The sequence below is a fragment of the Amblyomma mixtum genome, chromosome 3 (genome assembly GCF_055824585.1).
Source record: "Amblyomma mixtum isolate Tamu chromosome 3, ASM5582458v1, whole genome shotgun sequence".
NCBI classification, from domain to species: Eukaryota; Metazoa; Arthropoda; class Arachnida; order Ixodida; family Ixodidae; genus Amblyomma; species Amblyomma mixtum.
In genome coordinates this window covers 388,958,548-388,977,680 of record NC_143014.1, presented here as the reverse complement: position 1 = coordinate 388,977,680, position 19,133 = coordinate 388,958,548, and the positions used below count along the sequence as shown (strand labels likewise).

General features: G+C 47.2%; 1 protein-coding gene across 1 annotated transcript in view; it reads right to left on the bottom strand.

The window, feature by feature from the left end:
* The window catches only part of LOC149357141 (zinc finger MYND domain-containing protein 19-like), a 37,147-nt gene extending 18,987 nt beyond the window's left edge, over positions 1–18,160 (bottom strand). Inside the window, exons 1-4 of the mRNA XM_089584440.1 lie at positions 17,847–18,160; positions 5,461–5,520; positions 2,967–3,073; positions 699–936 (exon numbers count right to left, since the gene is read on the bottom strand). Coding sequence (XP_089440566.1) covers positions 699–936; positions 2,967–3,073; positions 5,461–5,520; positions 17,847–17,930 — 489 coding nt within the window. The 5' untranslated portion in view covers positions 17,931–18,160. The remainder of the gene's footprint in view (positions 1–698; positions 937–2,966; positions 3,074–5,460; positions 5,521–17,846) is intronic.
* Positions 18,161–19,133: the final 973 nt, after the last annotated feature.

The following is a 19,133-nucleotide window of genomic DNA, read 5'->3' as shown; positions in this document are numbered from 1 at the left end:
TAATCAAGCCCATTCATTATCCGCAATTGTGGCACCGTTCCCACATGGTACGTGGATAATGCTTTACTTCATTCTGGCGTTTTGACAACCTACATTTAGTGTTTATGGAACTGTGGCATCACGCAGGCCAAAGTAGGACTTCAAACTGCACCGGCACTTGATCGCCAATATGCTCAATAAATCTCGGTACGGCATGAAACTACTCTGCTAAATCAAGGGAAAAAATACATGCACTTCAATAGAAGCAAAAAACGAGAAAGTTGGTTGTGTCGCAAACTTCATGACACTGAGGTTCATTGTATCGAGGTTCAACTCTATTTCCAGATGAAGGTAGGAAAATGAGAGGCTTGTGTATATACATATTTACAGCAATTTGCACCCAAAGTTGGCAAAAATAGTGTGGAAGTTCACCTGTGCTTAAAAATTTGTTCCTTGAATTAATTTTTTCTGAACAAAACTGATTCCGGATCTTTAACCCACAGTCTTCAGGAATGACAAAAATATTATGTAAAGCCAATATTTCAACGGGCCAACTACCGCCTGATCATGTTTAAAATCGCCCTGTACTAAATGCACAGGATGTGTGCACCTTCGAGTGTAGAAAGTGGTGGCAAAATGCTGAGCATTTGTAGCGCAATGGAACCCAACACGAGAACCCCCCCCCCCCCCCCCCCCATGAGAAAGAGAAAGCCGCCAACCTCCTCGACGAGGTGCTCTGAGGGAAGCTGTTGGATGGCAGCCCAGTAGAGAGACTGCTCCCGCTGCTTGCTGGGCTGGGACTCTGCCGAGGCGGCCAGGGCGGCAGGCGGGTAGGCGGCGGCTGCCCGCTGCACCCCGGCCCTCTCCAGCCCCAGGTTCTCCAGCCGGTTGTCCATGGTGACCCCATTGCAGTGCACCACCCGGAAGCCAGGCGCCACCCCACCAAAGTGCCGCTCCCTGCACGGTGGACTTCTCCTCAGGGGACCCACACTTTCTTTTTGTTCTTTTTACATACAGTGCTGTCTCTTCCGTTAGCGACACGGCAGGGTTGGATTACAGGGCGTTTCAACACAACAGTGTCAAGTACCCAATATCGTTAGGCAGTTCATTCAGAGACTGACTGACAGTTCATGCATTTTCCCATCACACAGCCCCATGATGGAAGCACAACTGAGCACTGTTACGAATGCAAAACGAATGCAAACTGCCCTGAAAACGAATGCAACTGCCCTCCGGCAAACAAGCAGCAAGCTGCCAGCAGGATGCCTTTGTAAAGAAAGATAAAGTCTAATGGGTCACACACAGGTTGAGGCGACGGTCTACCACAGCTACTAATCCCAGGCATGGGCTTACATAGTAAGCCCGTGCCTGGGATTAGTACTTTCTTTTGTGTTTACTCTTCATAAATAATCAAGTGCAGGCTGGCTGGCTGAACCTGATGCTCTGGCCCATGCCAGTGCGCTGTGAGTAACACGTGCTGCATTAAGACACCCTGGAGTGGCCTCGGAGCGGTGCGTTCACCTCATCAAATTTCACAACGGATGAGACATGGATTACATTTTTTTTGCATCCTGAAACCAACAGGGAATCAGCACAACAGAAACACACGCGCCCATCCCTGCCAAAGAAATTCCATGCTGGCACAAAGCGATGCGCCACCACTTTCTGAGAGAGTGAAGGAGTTATGTTCAACTGTACTCCCCAACACAGAATAGTGTTTCATAGGCTTCAGCCAACCAAAAACATACTGCCAACCAAGTTTCTTCTAGTTCAGACAACAGGTAGAAACATCTGCTGCAGAGTATCAACCACAACAACACTCTGGCTCAAAGCGTGGGTCATGTTCACAGGTTTTGTTTTTTTTTATATAATTTGTTCACAACAAATTTCAACAGGCTCCTCAAGCTCCATACCCACCTGGCCTTGCAGCTAGAAATTTTAACTTTTTCCAACAAACAAACGTTTTCTTTGAGGTCAGACATGCTCAACCCATTCTGCTCATTCAGCAGGAATTTTTCATTGCCAAAACAGACCGCAAAAAAAACATTTCCACTTTTAAATACAGGAAATATGACGCACTCAGGAGATTTATGTTGAAAGAATGATGCCACATTAAGAATGGCATGTGAGACAGTATCCCAAAACTGTGCTATGAAACACATGACAAAAACAGACAGGTTTGGTTTAGGTTTATGGGGGTTTAATGTCCCAAGGCAACTCAGGCTATGAGGGACGCCGTAGTGAAGGGCTCTGGAAATTTCGACCACCTGGGGTTCCTTAACGTGCACTGACATCGCACAGTACACGGGCCTCTAGAATTTCACCTCCATTGAAATTCGACCGCAGCGGCCGGGATCGAACCTGCGTCTTTAGGGTCAGCAGCCGAGCGCCGTAACCACTGAGCCACCACGGCGGCACATGACAGAAACAGTGCATAGAACTGCAGGCAGGACAGAACAACTAGACACTCGCAGTGCTGGCTGTTCTGTCCTGTGTGCAGTGCAGCCAGCACTGCAAGTGTCTAGTTGTTCTGTCCTACACACACTGCACTCTTGTGGCCATGTACTACCAACTTAGCCAAGGATTCATCTTAGACGTAAAAGACACCGTTAATGGAAGGCTCCGGATGAATTCTGGCTACATAAGACTAGGCTGAAATGGTACACTGAAATGCCACAGCAGACATAGTATTTTTGAATTTAGTCCCCACTAAAATACACCTGCCACGTCAGGCTCCAATTCAATCCGAAGACCTCGTGCTCAGCAGCAGAATAAGGCAGTAAAACCTTTTTAAATCGCAAGTGCTTTGTTTTTTTTTTCTGTCCCAAAAGGTGCGGACATCAGAACATGAAAGCACCCCACAAATGACAAAACCCGGCCCCAACAAGATGCATCTGCTCACAACACTGCACCAAACTGGGCCGCATCTAGAGTCGAGTGGCACTGAGCCAACAGCTTGCCCCCAAAGACAAGAAACGAGCACCCACCACAGCAGCTGGTGCAGATACTGCCCGGTGCTCTTTCCCTGGTTCATCTCATAGGCGTAGGCAAAGATCTGTGCGCCATTTCCATCTTTATCCACCTCCACACGGGCCTAGAACAGCAACGGCACAGTGAGCGTCACGTTCAAGGAAGAGAAGCACACACTTGTTGGTATGCATACTTCCCAGGGGAACAGAAGAAGAAGACCCAAACAAAGCACATGACTGCAGCCACAGAAAAAGCAAGTGTTCCTATTGCTCCGAGATCCTTCAGCCATGCAAAGGATGCATGTGCTCTTTTCCAGTCATCCAGGTGCAAGCAGGTGTAGCACAACCGCACGTGACTGAACTTATTATACTCGCAAAGAGTGGTGCCAGCATGCACGTGACTGCATTCACCAGCACGAGCACTGGTGAGGCGTTGTCGCGCTGTTAGCGGCCAGTTTCAGCTGCCAAGATGTTCATGGAATTTTTTTTTTTGCAACGGAAGCGCCAACTTTGACAGAACTTTGAAAGTCAGCGCTTCCATTGCCAAAGTGCTGTACCAGCTAGCCCCAATCGTCTGTTTACTGTTTATGGAAGATGGCGCACAACCTTCTCCGACTGTGGAAGTAGTACTTGGCATGAGTGGCTGAGATATCTACACCCCAGTTTCTTGTACCATGTCGAATTAGCATTAGTGCTGCATCCTTCTGGCCATACTGCAGTGTTTTTCTTTCTGCAGTGGAACACGATTGTGCCTCATGTACTGTTAGCACAGAGTGGAGTTTGCGAGAATCAGTGACCACATGCCCACCGCTGCATTTTATGCCCAATGAGCACTCCTTTCTTGGCTCAGAATCAAATCGGTGCTTTAATACAGCCTGTGGGTGTCACTCACCAGACAAGACCACGACTTACAGAGCCTGTACACTAGAAGTCATGTTCTTCAGCCCAAATGCACTAACTTAACCCACTTACTGCCTCATAACTGGTTGGTCGGATTTTATTGCGAAGATGTTGCCCAGAGTTGAAATCGCAGAGGGCTATGAGCAATGAGGCGTGCCCCAGCAAAGAGAACTCAGGATTACTGAGAACCGCTTCGGGCTTTTACTGCGCACTGAAATATGCAGCGCCTGTCCTTGCACACCAGCAACAAAACAACGCGGCCACTGAGCCACTTGGAATTAAAAAGCCTGAAATGACTAGGAATTTGCTTGCTCACCTGCATGCATTCCACTGCCGTGTATCCAGGACCTTTTGTAATGCTTCGTGTCCTACAAACTACTAGCTTTCACTGCAGCAAAAATTCCTTACTCATCATTGACTAGCTCGAGTCATCAACCCCAATTTGACCTCTGCGTGCCTGCTCTTGTCTATGCCTCTTTACACTTTTAACATAATAAAAGGGCTCCGTTCAGGCAACCTAACCAAGCAAAAGTAGTAGCTGCTTCCAGCATATCATACAACAGTCTCCTTTTCAGTGAACAGAAACTTTCTGATGGGAATGGTTTTATGTATGCAGTGGTTAGTAGCGGTGCACGCACCTCTACTCGATAGGGCCACTGTACAGCTGGACATTTCTCTGCATTCAAAAATGGCCACTACAGCTGAGAGAGCCAAGCATGAGCAATGTCCAAGAAACCTTGGCCCCGAAAACCTCTCCACATATTACATACATCCAGCACTAAGCGCTTCCCCAAACTGCACGAAGAGGAGAGCTTCTGACGAGGATCTTAAGACTATTAAACCAATGCGTGCCCTAGGCACGGGAGTACTTACTGGTACCATTGTGTAGTGCCTCGGACACTAGAGCAAGAATACCTGCCCTTGGGAAAATTCATTGTTTGCCGGATGAAGACAAAAGGCACCATTAAATAGCATCCACTAGAGAGAACAGACAAGGCGCCCACTGCAACTGGATGTAATTGAAGAAGCACTACGACAGGATGCAATCGAAAAAGCAGACACTCAAACAGTGTCCAGGTGCAGTATATGTTCAGCCACTCATGCAAATTATGCCCCCTACCACATAAGATGCACTGTGCCCCGATGCAATAATTAGGCAGTTGATACTGCACATACCAACATGCCGAAACGATACATACTTCACATGCCACACATTTCCGACGCTCTGTCGGCAGCGACATGCCCCTTCCGAAAATGAGGTAGACCCCCTTTGCACATTCATTCGTGCTGAGCACATGCCACTATAGTAACAGAATAAAAGCAACACAAAGCATTGGGTACACAGACATACTACCCTACAAAGCCGAACGTCTCAACTTTTTGGTGCATGACAGCAGCACAACTGAACTGCACTTGAGCAAACCTTGGGCCTGCCAGCTCCTCCTTCGCTTAAAAGGTCCCGACCTGCCCCTTTAGTCCCGGACAAAATTTTACAGCAAGTCGATCCTGTTCCAGTTCAGTATTCATGTGCATGCAACGCTCCGTCATGCAGCAAGAAACTGCAAAAAATTTACCACAATAAGAGTGCTAACGAGAAAAAAAGGATGCTCACCTCAAACGAGTACTCGTGGACCAACGTAATGTCCCGCTCATCCAGCAAGGTGTACTTTATCTGCAAAGTGAACACAAAGGAGGGAAAAAGCAAGGCTTCAGCAACACTGCAGTCCGAACGGCACACACAATGCATGTCAAGCAGAGAAAAAAAGCAGTTCAGCATCAACACACCTCACGTCAGACATGCAGCAAAAACAAAGCGCATCTTTCCTGCCAACGACCCATGAAAGGCAATTGAAACATCACTGCTCAGATGGTGCCCAGTGCACTCAGTGGGGACCAGTACCCTACAGTGGGTGTGCGTATGCGCACCCAAGGGTAAAAATGCCTCTCCCACCTCAGGCCTCCACCCACCAAGACCAACGGCGAATGATCAGTGAAAAAGCGAGATATATGCCGAATACTGTTATCGCAGATTTGCCACATTACATCGTATAACGCCTACACATTTTTATTGTTTGTAACGACGCTTAAGATGGAGTACACGGATCACCATGTGGTATTAGCCTATGAACAGTAGATAAAAAATAATTCAATTTCTTATGTTACATTGTTTTGGTTTCAACAGCCACGCAATGGCTGTGACCTCAAAGTTCATTATACACCACGTGAGGCATAAGAACACTGACTAAGCGCTGCTTCTTCATTTGTTTAAATCCGGCTCCTGAGGCTGATTAGCTTAAGCGTTGCAGTGAATTAAAGTCATGAAGCAGAGATTATATTGCCACGGACCTGGCTCGAGCTACCTGCGCGCTAAGCCGTGACGAGGACGAAGTGGTCGCGTTCGCGTGAGGCGCGCTCGAGCTGGCTCTGTTCTGGGCGATTAAAACTCTCGGCCGTTCTGCGGTCCCCCTCTACGTCTACGACTGTTCTCCGTCTGGCCTGTGACAATATCATACTTTTTTGATGCCTCATGCGACCTCTACTGTACTTGACGTCAAAGCCATCATTCGGCTTTGAAACCAAAACTGCACGGGAGAATAAATTCAATTATAAACTATTTAGTGGTCGTAGGTGAATATCTGCTGATCCACGTACGCTAACGTTCAACACATTATTACAACGAAGAAAGCAAGCAATGAAAACTTAGCGTCTGTACTCGTTTAAGCTGGCAAAAGACAGGGTGAGGCTAATGCGTCAAATCATAAGCACACGTCTCCAAAACAGTCAAAACAGTCAGTCTTCCAAGATGGGAGGTCTATGAACTATTCTTATTGGTTTTCTTTACAAAGCCTACAGGTAAAATGTGAAAGTCTCAGAGTGAACAAGGATGCTAACACTGCCACCAGTCACATATAAACAAACTTCTTTTCAGGCTGTTCAGCAGCATCAGCATACATGATCACAAACCTTTTTTTTTTTTTTCAAAAGTCGTACACTCAGAACACTTCCAAAATTTAATGACTACCAATGCATTCTGCCTGAGATGCAATAAACTTGCTCTACTAACTTCCCTGTTGTGAACTGTTCTAGAACTCTTACAAAGTAATAGACTTCAATGCCTCTACCGTTTCTTTAAAGTGAAAACACTGCACGAGCCACCGCTCATGCAGTGCATGTTCCACAGATCAGTAGCCTTGAAACTGCGTTCATGCAACCACTGTAGCACTTTCAAGTAAAAAAGCAGGTACATTGGTACCAAGGCACCTGTACCAAAACACATGATACCTTGACGTACAAGCTCTTTCATGTCCATGACAGAAATCAACATCTGGATGTTGTCACAAATTGCAGTTGGTCACTGAGCGACATGACACTTTGTCTAAGCCAGGAACGCCATCAAAGGACTTTGCTCGGCCAAAGACTTCTTTGAAAGCCTCTTGAACTGCAACAATTTCTGCTGCTGTTTTCCCCCAGAAGCAAACAAACTTAGTCCGTACGCACGTTCTGCAACACAGCAAAACTGAGGCCCAGAAAGAACAGCATGCTAATGTCATGTAGTAGTACCATCAGCCGGAAAATAAATGGAGCATGGCTCTGGCGGAAGGAATGGCAGCACCATGTGCTCATGGCACGAGCACAGGAGCAAGCGGTTGGCCGCAGGACATCAGAGTGCTGCACTGTGAAGGCACAAAGCATCGGTTTGCTTTATGCTACTGATTTATATCGCCCCGTTAAAAATTAGCGCTGTGTTTATTACCTTCACTCATTGCAACTGCTGAGGACGTATGAGAGTTCTTTTCACCAACGCGCAATGAAAGGCCTCACATTTACAATTAAAGGCACAGTATTGTGTATTTATACCAGACACAAGAGCTTCAAAGGTGATGCGACTTGTTTATTCTTGAACACTGCCGCAAACTTTTTTTTTTGCTAGCGTGTTGGCCCCCTTCCAACTTCACATCGCTATGAAATTCAGAAGCTCTTGTCACCTAAGTACAGGTTAGTGGACTGAGTATGTAAATGAACCATTTGGATATTGTTAGAGTGCCGATTTCGACGACTGCTGACAGCGCTGTCTCTTTCGATATTGCTCTTTCGGCATTGGCGCCAGGAACAGGATTTACATTTCTTTCAGTGAAGCCTCTAATACTGCATTACTCGGCTGCTCAGATACATTATCTGCTATGAAACTTTCTTTACAATGGTACCGAAAGAATGAGACAGTTTGGAAGACGAATCATAAAAATCTGAGTCTGGCATAAAAGTTTATTCACTGTCAAAGTGCCGATCGAACATAACCGCCACACTTGTTATATTTTTCCAAGACCACCACACAGTAACAGTACTTCAGCGATCAGCTTCCATACACAGCCTGCTAACTAGAGTTGAGGTGACAAGAGCCTTTGAAATACACAATGCCATGGAGTGGGGAGGGTACCAAAACGCAAGCAAAAAAGAGTTTGCAAGAATGTTCACAAATAAAAGAACGCTTTACCTACGAAGCTCTCATGTCTGGCATCAGTATGTAACACTGTGTTTGTAATTGTAAGTGCAAGAACTTTTCGTTACAAGTAAGTGAAACCAACCAACTCAGGTGTGCGCTAAGCAGTTATGCTTTCGACTGATGAGGAGGAGAGTTTGCATGTCAGGAGTCAAGGCAAAAGATACAGCACCAATTTTTAACATGAAGGGCATATAAATTACAAACATAAAACAAAGCAGAGCTGCTTTTTTCACAGTGCAGCAGTCTGAAGCCGTGTGCCCATCCACTTGCTCCACTAATACGTGACAGTGCCACTCTGTGTGTGTGCTCTTTTTTGCGGTGACCGTGAACAAGAGAGCAGCCCAACGGCACACCAGAAATTTATCAAGCGTGACAAGTACCTGCACGAGAGCGAAGGCAACGTCTGTCGTCACTCGGGGCACTCTGGCCGCGAGATAGCCACACCACAGTGCGGCCCCACCGCCACTCCTGTCCCCAGAGCCCTAATCCCTTTACTTTTCTGGCCGACAGCATATGCACTTAGTGGCAACCATCAGAACTAATTTGCATCCAAATTAAAAAAAAATTATTTTGGGTTCTCTCAGACATTGTTTCCAAACAGATAAGCCCTGTCAAGCACTGGTTTGGTTGGTTTACTGGGGTTTAACGTCCCAAAGCAACTCAGGCTATGAGGGACGCCGCAGTGAAGGGCTCCGGAAATTTCGACCACCTGGGGTTCTTTAACGTGCACTGACATCCCACAGCACACAGGTCCCCAAAATTTTGCCTCCATCGAAATTCGGCCGCCGTGGCCGGGATCTGCTACTAGCGTTCCTAAGGGCCAATGAACAAGAAATTTATAATGGGAGCCAACCATTTAAGAATGCACTAAACAGCGTTCTGGAAACTTCCCTTTCACTTTTATTTTGTTTTTTAGGCTTCCATGAATAAATAGTTTCAGTCGCAGACAACATAGCCGCAAATTAAGCCCACGGAAATAAAAACCACTCGACGACTCCTTGCTTTCGCGAAACTGCTGCCGCATGGTGATGCACCCCACCGCTTGCTGTGGCAGAAGCGTACACTCCACTTTGTCTTGTGGTGTGTCAGTGATCACGGCTCCCCTTTCTCGAAAGTCCCGTGTTTGCCCCACACCCCAGTTCTGCAATCCCACGACATCCATGGATCTACACTTTTTCATGTGATCTGTGGGACGCCATTGCGTTTTGTTGTTCGGTTTGCGAGTAAACCACACACTGTCGAAAATCACTCCGCGTATTATTCCATCGATGGCAGAGCGGCAACCCGCCACACAACTAGATGAAAGGCACTCCTCCCGTTGGTTGACCCCTCTTACTCTGCGCTCTGAGGGAGTGGAGTAGACACAGGACCTTTGAGGAAGGGGAACTGAAACTTTATTCTAGAAACCCAAAAAGGAAAATAAAAGCGAAAATCCCAGAATGATCTTCAGAGCACCTTTAAGGGGCACCGTGACACCAGATGGGGTCAGGCAGCAAGGTACCGCCTGCAGAGCCTATACCTTGCAGTCAGCTTTTATTAATGACCGTTGCTGGGCAAGCTGGTGACTTGACATTGTGGAAGAACACAGCACCATGTTACAGTCAGCTTCTACTTTGTCTTGTATATCATTGACTTTAAAGTCGAACATTTAAAGACTCGTTCTCAACGCCCAGCAATCAAGTGCCTAATGACTAACTTGCTGTCATGGAAACATAAGAACAGAAAGAGTGAATAGTGTTGGTTTAAAACACACAATTTTTTTTTTTTCAAGCCACAGCCAAAGCCAGAAAAGCCTTCCCAAGTGAGAGCAGTGAAGGCAGCAGCATCCACAGAACTGCAGTTAGTCAATCTCAGTGACACGTTTATGCTGTTAGCAATGCTTACAGCCAACCTCTTCAGATATCTAACTTGGGGAGTTCTGGTCACAAGCAACCTGCAGGCAGATATGCAGAAAACTTAAGGACGGCACTTATGACAACTTATGTGCTTTGAATGCAATATTTAAAAAAAAAATTTTTCCTATAGTCTTCTAATGACACGCCCACTCGTCAGCATACAGTCACAAGGCAACACATATACTAGGTTCACCTTTATTCGTCAAGAAGCAAAATGGTTTTGTGGCCTATGGGTTGCACGCTCGCCTTGCAGCCTCAAAGTCCTGGGTTCAATTTCCTGCACCCTTGGAATGAATCTGATTTTTCTCCGACATCACGGTGACGTCGTCTCGGATTTTTGGGACCACTGCTGCTGCTGGTCACTGCCAGCTCTGGGTTTCACTGCCGATGAGCCATACAATGCTTCCGCAATAAAACTGCTCCCAATGCACTACCTATAACTGCTGCAACTTGATGCCGCTGAAATTTGCTTATAATGATCAAGCAAACATACCACTTTTCCCAGTTATTTCCTAGCTCTTGTGATCATTTATTCTCATGACATGCATGGTATTGTTTTTAAACTCACAAACTGGCTTTCTGAATTCCAGTTGCAGGTTTCGAGTTTGCCACTGGGCACGCATGCTATCTATGCTCATGTTTCAAAAACTTTACCATAGAAGAAAAACATGAGTTGACTGCATTTTGATGCATTGAAGATGCATACTTCACTGCATTTATGAACATCAAAACCAGCCCAACTGCGCCCACTGCAGGTAAGAGGTCTCTGTCATATCCCTCTAATTAACCCTGTTCAGCGCCAGCTACGGTCACCATACCCTGGCAAACTTCCTCATCTCATCCACCAACCAGACAGACTGCATGACAGCCCCTGCTACATCTGCCTTCTCCTGGAATTCCATGTTACCCCTAGAAACTATCAGTTATCAGTTCTCCGCACTACATGACCAGCCCATGTCTATCGCGCTGATTTAAACTAGACTGAGCAAGGCTAACTATAATCCTGTCACACTATAAACTTTAAACCCATTCAAATCGAATGGCACTAGCATTTAATATCATTAATCGGCTGCTACATGCGAACATTTAATCTCATTAAGTCTGAATGACATTCACCATCCAATGCATCTGGAGAACTCGTTCATATTCAACCTCGAACAGAATGTACTCTGGATGCCAAATATGAAAATGCAGCAGAAAAAAGCAACGTGAAAAAAATGTGTGCACCGTGAAGACTGAACGCTTCATTTATTGAGTCCTGCTAACAAAGTGTTAATTTCGAAGTGAAACTATCTGCATTGAAGGTTGTCATAGACAGCCGTTCTGCTCGGCCACAGACAACAGCTACAACAGAGTAAAACACGGCCCTACCCGTAGCCTTTTATCATTCTGAGTTCTGTGCTTCTTGCTGGTTGGCGTTCCACATGCATTCAGCTCGGAAGAACTTGACAAGTTCAATATGACAGAGATTTTCGGGGCCCTAATCCCTATGCATCCTGGCCCACCAGTGGGCTGCCCTTTGATTTTCTTGGGAGCGCTGTGACCGACCAATGAGCCTCCGGAAAAGTCAACCTACTAGAGCCAACTACTGATGGCAATAGCAACCTGGCATGTGTGCTTTTCGCACTCTCTGAAAAATGTCAGGTCCCACTGCTTCAGATGCAGCACAGCAGAAATACACAAGGTGACCCATCCATGACGCAATGAACATGTTCAGGGTTTAACTGAGCACTTCACGTTTTTTATGCGAATTTTACGCTTCGCTATATCAGCCATTGTTTCTTTACATTCATCGCATTTGTGATTGACTTTATCCTTGGCATGGCTTTCGTACTAACGTGCTGCAGCATGGCTAGAAATGATATTTGAAGTCTATAATATTGCAAAGAAATATTTTACTTTAAAAGTACTACACAATTTCAAACACCTTTTATGTGCACTGATGTCCCTTAATTGTACACATTTTTTTTTTTTTCGCTGACCATAATTGCTAGATCTGTGAATGACATCTGATGCATTGACTCAGACTGGCATTTGATCCAAATGACATTACATCTTCCATTCAAAGTAAGGAAAAAGAGGGGCTCGTTATGACATACCCGATGGAAGCCAACAGTTGCCGAAACCAAGTAGATAGAGGATGTTTCTTTTTTTTTTTTAATTTGTGGATTAATAGGGTAATTTATCCCTAGGTTAGGTTACACTACACAAATACTCCGGAAAGCAGAAGATTGGACAGCCGTTGCTGTCGCTCAGTTGGCAGAGCACCGGACTAGAAATTCGGAGGTCATGGGTTCGAATCCTGCCCGCAGCACATGGTTTTTACTTCTGCTTTCTAATCAATTATGCTTAAATAAATGCCCTATTAATCCACAAATCAGAAAAAAAAACATTCTCTATGCCCCTTGATTTCGGTGACTGTTAGCTTCTGTCATTAAAGCTTCCAGTGTGACAAAGGTATTAAAATACTAACAGCCCAATACGGAAACAACATAGCTAGAAAAGCAGAAATAAAGACACACGCAAGCCAGGTTCAAAATTCACCAGGCCATTCACAACATTCCTGGTTCACTCACAAAAATTTCACCACCTCAATTCCATTTCCACAGAGTAAAATACTTCCAGGGCGCACCTCGTCACTACACCCAGCATTGACCCGCCGCGGTGGCTCAGTGGTTACGGTGCTCGGCTGCTGACCCGAAAGACGCGGGTGCGATCCCGGCCGCGGCGGCTGAATTTCTTGAAGGCGAAATTCTAGAGGCTCGTGTACTGTGCGATGTCAGTGCACGTTAAAGAACCCCAGGTGGTCGAAATTTCCGGAGCCCTTCACTACGGCGTCCCTCATAGCCTCAGTCGCTTTGGGACATTAAACCCCAATAAACCAAACACCCAGCATTGTATCAGTACTGCTAGTGGAGCCCTGCGATAATGCAAAACGCCAACATAATTTTTTTAAAGCGATATTTATTGCTTCAGGGCATAAAAGGGGTATGTAATGATGGCGGAAAGAAAAGGATGGTTAAACGAATGAAAATGGTCGGCCAACATAACTGCACTTGCCATACTACATATGCCTCGCCTAAACTGCCAAAAAAAAAAAAAAAACAGCAACTGCTTGCTCACTTAAGAAACACCGGTCTCAAACTGGCCTTCTGGAAGAAGCACATCTAAAGCCCAATATGACGCTGCAACATCACGGAAGCTAAAAAATGCATTAGACTCCAAAATGTCCCCTTCACAGACTGACCCCACTAATTTCTAGCATTCAGTTGCACACTTTCCTGCTGCACAAACGGCAGAAGGTTTACCAGGAAGCAACAGGCAGCACATAGTGAGGGAACACACTCAATGAAAGGCAAATTGCAACAATGTTTTGCTCCATAAGAGGACTTTCTTTCAACACCTCAAGGGAGTACCAAAATCAAAAAGGGGCATTTCTAATAGAAGCAAGCACGTCAGGTATCGCTCACAATAACTGCCATTTTTCGAACCGAATCTGGAAAGAGGGCAGCACCATAAGCCAGAGAAGACCTAAACACGGGCACACTTGGAACCACTCGGGCAATGAAGTTGCGGCATTTTGGTGGCTCTCTGCTGCTTGTTGAAACCACAAAGGCAGAAAAAAAGAATAAAAAGAAGCTGCCCAGCCCACACCACCAGAGCGGGACGGGCACACGTTACAATCAACGATAATGCTGATCGAATGAATTTACAGCACTGCGAAAGAACGCCCGCTAATTGGGACTACTTTTGGTTTTGCGGCACCTCCTCTCATCCTTCAGTGACTGACAAGAGATTTTGCTGCTAGTACAGCTTTTACGAAAACTTCTTTCTACGAAAATAGTCACACACTATGCGAAGTTTCGATTAATTCTGACCGAACCAGGCATAGGACCTCACTAGAACGCCACACGAAACATAACAGATCACAGTATGTTACTCAAAGCTCGCTGTTTGCTGTACTTCAGAAACACATGCGATGTGCGCTTTCATGTGCAGCATCCATGTTCATGCCTCCGAGAGCCCACAGTGCTTTGGCGTGATAATCTCACCTAAAACTTCGAAAAACTCTTCCACACTACCACAGCAGGTCAGCCAAGCCACATTTCAACCACCAGCCTTTCAATGCACACCGTCCATAATCTGTTCATTCTCAATGGATGCGGCTCTAGAAGGTTCTTGGCGGTCAGCATCTACGCTATGTCTGGTAAATTACCTGTGACATACAGTGCCAGGTGCATGCGTAGTCTGCTACAGACCTTTTTAAACGCTTATAACATGAGAAATGGTTCTCTAAGAAGCGCAGAACATTACCACGGTTAGTTTTGTGACGTACCCGACATATTAAGAGACATTCTGGACAAAGTAAAATTTAGTTGCAGTTGGCCCCGAAGCACAAGCACAGACAGGGTTGCTAAGTTTTCTTCAGAGTGTGCAGAGCTTCTGAACCTTCTTCACTGTGGCTCACATAAGGAAAATGCACTATGTTTCAAGAATGTCTCATACCAGAAATGAAACTCTCTCAAAGCATTATCAGCAAGAAAACACACTAACTGGTCCGAAAATTGTCACTAATACTCATGTTACATGGACACATTCAAAAGTCATTTGAGATGAATGGCACTTGAGACACCTAATGGTATTCGGACTTGATGGAGTTCTGCAGCGGTTCCATGATTATTCTCAAATGCAGCCAGAAACTTCAACATTCACCATTTCGCAGTAGCACTGCTGCTCTGAAATTTCATTTTGATAACTTAGTTGAACCTCTGAAGAATATTGTTAACAACAATAAGGTGTTATGAATGCCATTTTGCATTTCCTTTTATTACTAAACAGGAGTTATGGATGAAAGTCTTGCTGTGAGCCATTTTTTTTACGGGTGCCTATCTTTGTTTCCATTGTGTGGCAACAATGGTTTTTCACCCAACTGAGTGAATGCATAGGTGGCAGTTGGCTCGTTTCGTGCATGTGCCATATTTGCTGTTTACGATTACAAATGAAGAAAAAGAGGTGCCGCTGATGAAGACTTTTCGTAAGGACGGCTGCTATTGTGCACCTGTACTGGGAAAATGAGGAGGAAAAGTAGATGAGAATGAGTATGACCACATAAGCTGTTATGCTGCATGGTTACATAGGCCACAGTAAATAGAGAAAAAACACTATCCCACGTGCATTCGAAGTTTAAAAAAATAAATTACCTATTTACCCGTAATTTTTGTTTTGAAAATGATGTCATGATGACGCTGCACATATCTTGAAAACATTTCAGACTACTGACTGCCTTGGCAGTGATTCACTGACTCGAACTGACATGTGAACCAAGTGCCATTGCAAAACCTCCTGTAGCAGCACAAGACCTACAGGCGAGTCGAATGACATTTGATTCAAAGGCATTTTAAACGCCCGTGTAGCACAGGTGTAACACTGATAAAGGCAGGTGAATAAGAAGCACAAGATCATGTTAACCTACACATCTGACAAAAGGTTTGAGAACCGAGCTACTGAACCACAGGTGTTTATCCACCTGTTGCCCGGCAACAAACAATGCATATGTGCAGGGCACGACAGTCACGTTAAAGACTGCAAGCTGTGCCCTACCTAGTTGAACACGGGATATACTGAATGTGCACTTTCAGCACTTGGTACACAAACACGCACACATGCAGCAGGCTGCGCGATTTTGCACACAGCTGTGCCTCTTCGCAGGAGCAGCACACTACGGGAATGTACACCACCACAGCTCCACTATCCAGCACGGAACAAAGGGCCGGCGGTCTCCACAAGGCGGCCGCTATCTTTCTCGTCCAACTGCGCAGGGCGGATGAGCTGGGCGCCAACAAAAGCCCGCCGCTTGGGGCGAGCAGAGGTCATTGTTTAATCCGCGTAGCTCTTATCAGCCGCCTGCTACGATGGCAAAACGCGGCTGATCAAAATGATAGGCGCGGGGCTAGCGGCGGTGAGCCATTTCAGGTCGCTCGGGGCAACCCTTTGGGAGGACCAATGCCAAACTGGCAGCTTTGGAAAGCCCGACCAGCAGCAACCGTTACTCTTAGGTAGGTCGCCAAATCGCGCTTTCACACCGCACGCGGGTAGCTCCGCAGGATTCAAATTACAGCCGCTGCGAAATATACTTATATCCACCTTACAACACGGACACCTGATTCTAAAACACCCGCCAAGAACAGCTGACGGAAGCGGGCGGTGCTTGCTTCCATCTGACAGAAGGTTGGAAAACTCCCTCGCGAGTGCCCGAGCAAGGCAGAAACGAGTATTCTCCGCACTGGCTTCTCAAGTTCGGCAGAAATCGGCCGCCCTCGCCAGACAATGCACTCGACAGATGCAAAGGCGGGCGACCTCCGGCGCCAAGGCCCCTCTCGACGTCAACGCGAAGCAGCAGACGCCCCGCGCGACAAACCAAGGGTATCCGAGCGGAGCCACAAAAGCGTCCCCCCGCCAACCCCGGCCGCAGCAGCTGTCCCCGCACGCACGGGGTCGCTTTTCAAATTGTCCCCTCCCCTGCCGGCGCGACACGGAGGAAAAGCCCTTTGTTGGCCGGTCAGACCAGCTGATTCACCCAGCGCCGCCGGAGAACAACCGCGGTCAGACGAAAAACAAAGGAGGAAAAAAAAAAAAGACGGCCGCTATTGATCGCCGAAAGGCAGCACACCCCTGGGTTCCTCCTGACAAAGGCTCCTCAGTCCGTTGCCGCCGGAGGGGGGAAGGAAGGGGCAAAGCAAATACGCGCAATGCACGCGTCTGGCGATCGGTCCCCTATCAACAGCGTTGGAATAGCGCCAATGTGCAGCTCGAATTACCGATCACCGAGCGCTCCATTGCAAGCGGACGAGCAAACTCGAGCGCTCCAAGCTACGCGGAGGGGGCGATTCGCAACTGGAACTGGCCGATGGCCGCATCCGCTTTTATGAGCACAAGAAAAAAAGAAAGCGTCAGACAATGTACTCTTGAAGCCGATGCAGCTCAGGCACATCTCCGTGAAATCGCTTTCAGCACAACGGGGCACGACGCTTTCGTGACGGCCACCGCGTGAGGCAACAAAGTGGAGACGGGAGCTAGCGCCCCAACTACACAACGGCCATGAACTACCTAAAAACGAGAAAAACCCCGGACGCACCCCGAAATCACGCATGCAAATGAGGCGACCTGCACGAGGAACCGCCGGTCCACTTTTCCTTTTCACTTCCTGAACGGGGCGATAATAGTGGGCCGCTTTCTTTTTATTTTCTCCAGAAGCCGGCAACCAAGACGTTGCGCGCGCACGCAGACGCAAGTGCAGCGACGCTTTTGAAACAAGGCTCGGCCGCAGCCTTGCGACGGCCGATCGCCGCGCAGAAGCCAGTCAGGGTCAGTCGGGGAAGCACATGTCATACGCGACTCGAGGTATGACGCGGAAACGGTGCGTCGCGTTTCACAGCGTTCTGCAAATCGCAGCGCGAGTTACGACGCCCCAGAAAGCGCGAGTAAGAGGAAGCGGTGGAAGCGGGAAGAGTCTTTGTCTAGCGCGGCCAGCGGAACCCAGTAAAACGCGGGGAAGACATGCTGGAAACCGGAAGAGCGGCACTTTCCCTTGCGGCTGCTCACCTTTCCGGCAGCTCGGCCGAGCCTGACGATGCCCAATTTGACGCCGGACACCCAGGAGTCCGACGGGCCAGCCTGGTCTTTCATTGTGCCGAACAGGCATAAAGGCGCCGCCGTCGCAGCTGATGGTGGCGGGCCGAGGAGCAATCAGCGCTGGCGGAAGTCGTTGCCGCGGCTGCTGGGTTTCGTAGGCCTCCAGAAACAAGAGAAGCCCACACACCGAAAGGAACTGGTGGTCCCACGCGTTACACCACCGCTGCCAGTCCGTCGACGAAGAACATGTGCGCGCGCGGCCGACAACCGCTCTCCCCACAATCTCTCACTCCACAGCTCATCGCGCGAGCGCCGCTGCGCCCCCTGGCCGTCCTGGCGTCCTCGAATAACGACGCCAGATTGCGCGGCTTATCCGCGGACACTTTTCATTCACAGTCAATAAACTGACTGATTATAGTTGGGAAAAACCCAGCATGCAGTCAGCTGTAAAGTGAGCTCTTCAAAAGCATTTTATTGTTTTCACATCTTACCTCCTTCTCAACAACTTCAGAACGTCGTGTATTTTAATGCCGAAATGCATTTTGGGCTCCGTTTCTCAATCCGCACGTTCGTAAAAAGTCTGTCGATTTTCACTGGCTCCTGCTGGTAATAACTGGTTAACCATCACCCGCTTTGACAAGGGCCCAATTCAAGAATGTTATGTCATCAGTCTCATTTTCCGGCGTGTCATGTTATTAATGCCATTAATGTAGAGGTGCATTCTCGGCTTCGCGTAACGTTTTCACACCATCTGTTGAGAGTGCACAAACTTGGCAGTTTATCACTCAGAAAATACTCAATGGATGGCAGCACTATCGCCTAGAATATAGTGTTTAGCAAGGAGGGTGTTTAGTGAGCCCACCGTTGCCTTCCTGGTGGCACCGCGAGCGATGAATGCCAACGGCCGCCGCGTGGAGCGCTGCAAGTCGGGAGGGTGTGGGCCGCGCACTCGCTCTCGCGAGTCTCCGACTAGAAGCTGCATATTTAGAGCTTGTGTCTTGCGTGAAAGCTTCTATGAATTAAAGTTCAGCACATCTTCGGGCTTCGAACATCCGATGCTTACAAAGGGAACAGGGAATTTGTGTTCCAGAGCCGATTACAACAGAGGTTTCTTTAAATAAAGTACTTTTTCGGTAACTTTTTCTCTAGCAGAGCAGGTGAAACGCATCAGTTAATTTTATTAGCTTTTAATGAGCTGTTCTGCGTGCTTGGTTTTGACTCAGAATTCTTAGTACTTACAGAAAGCACAGGACTCTC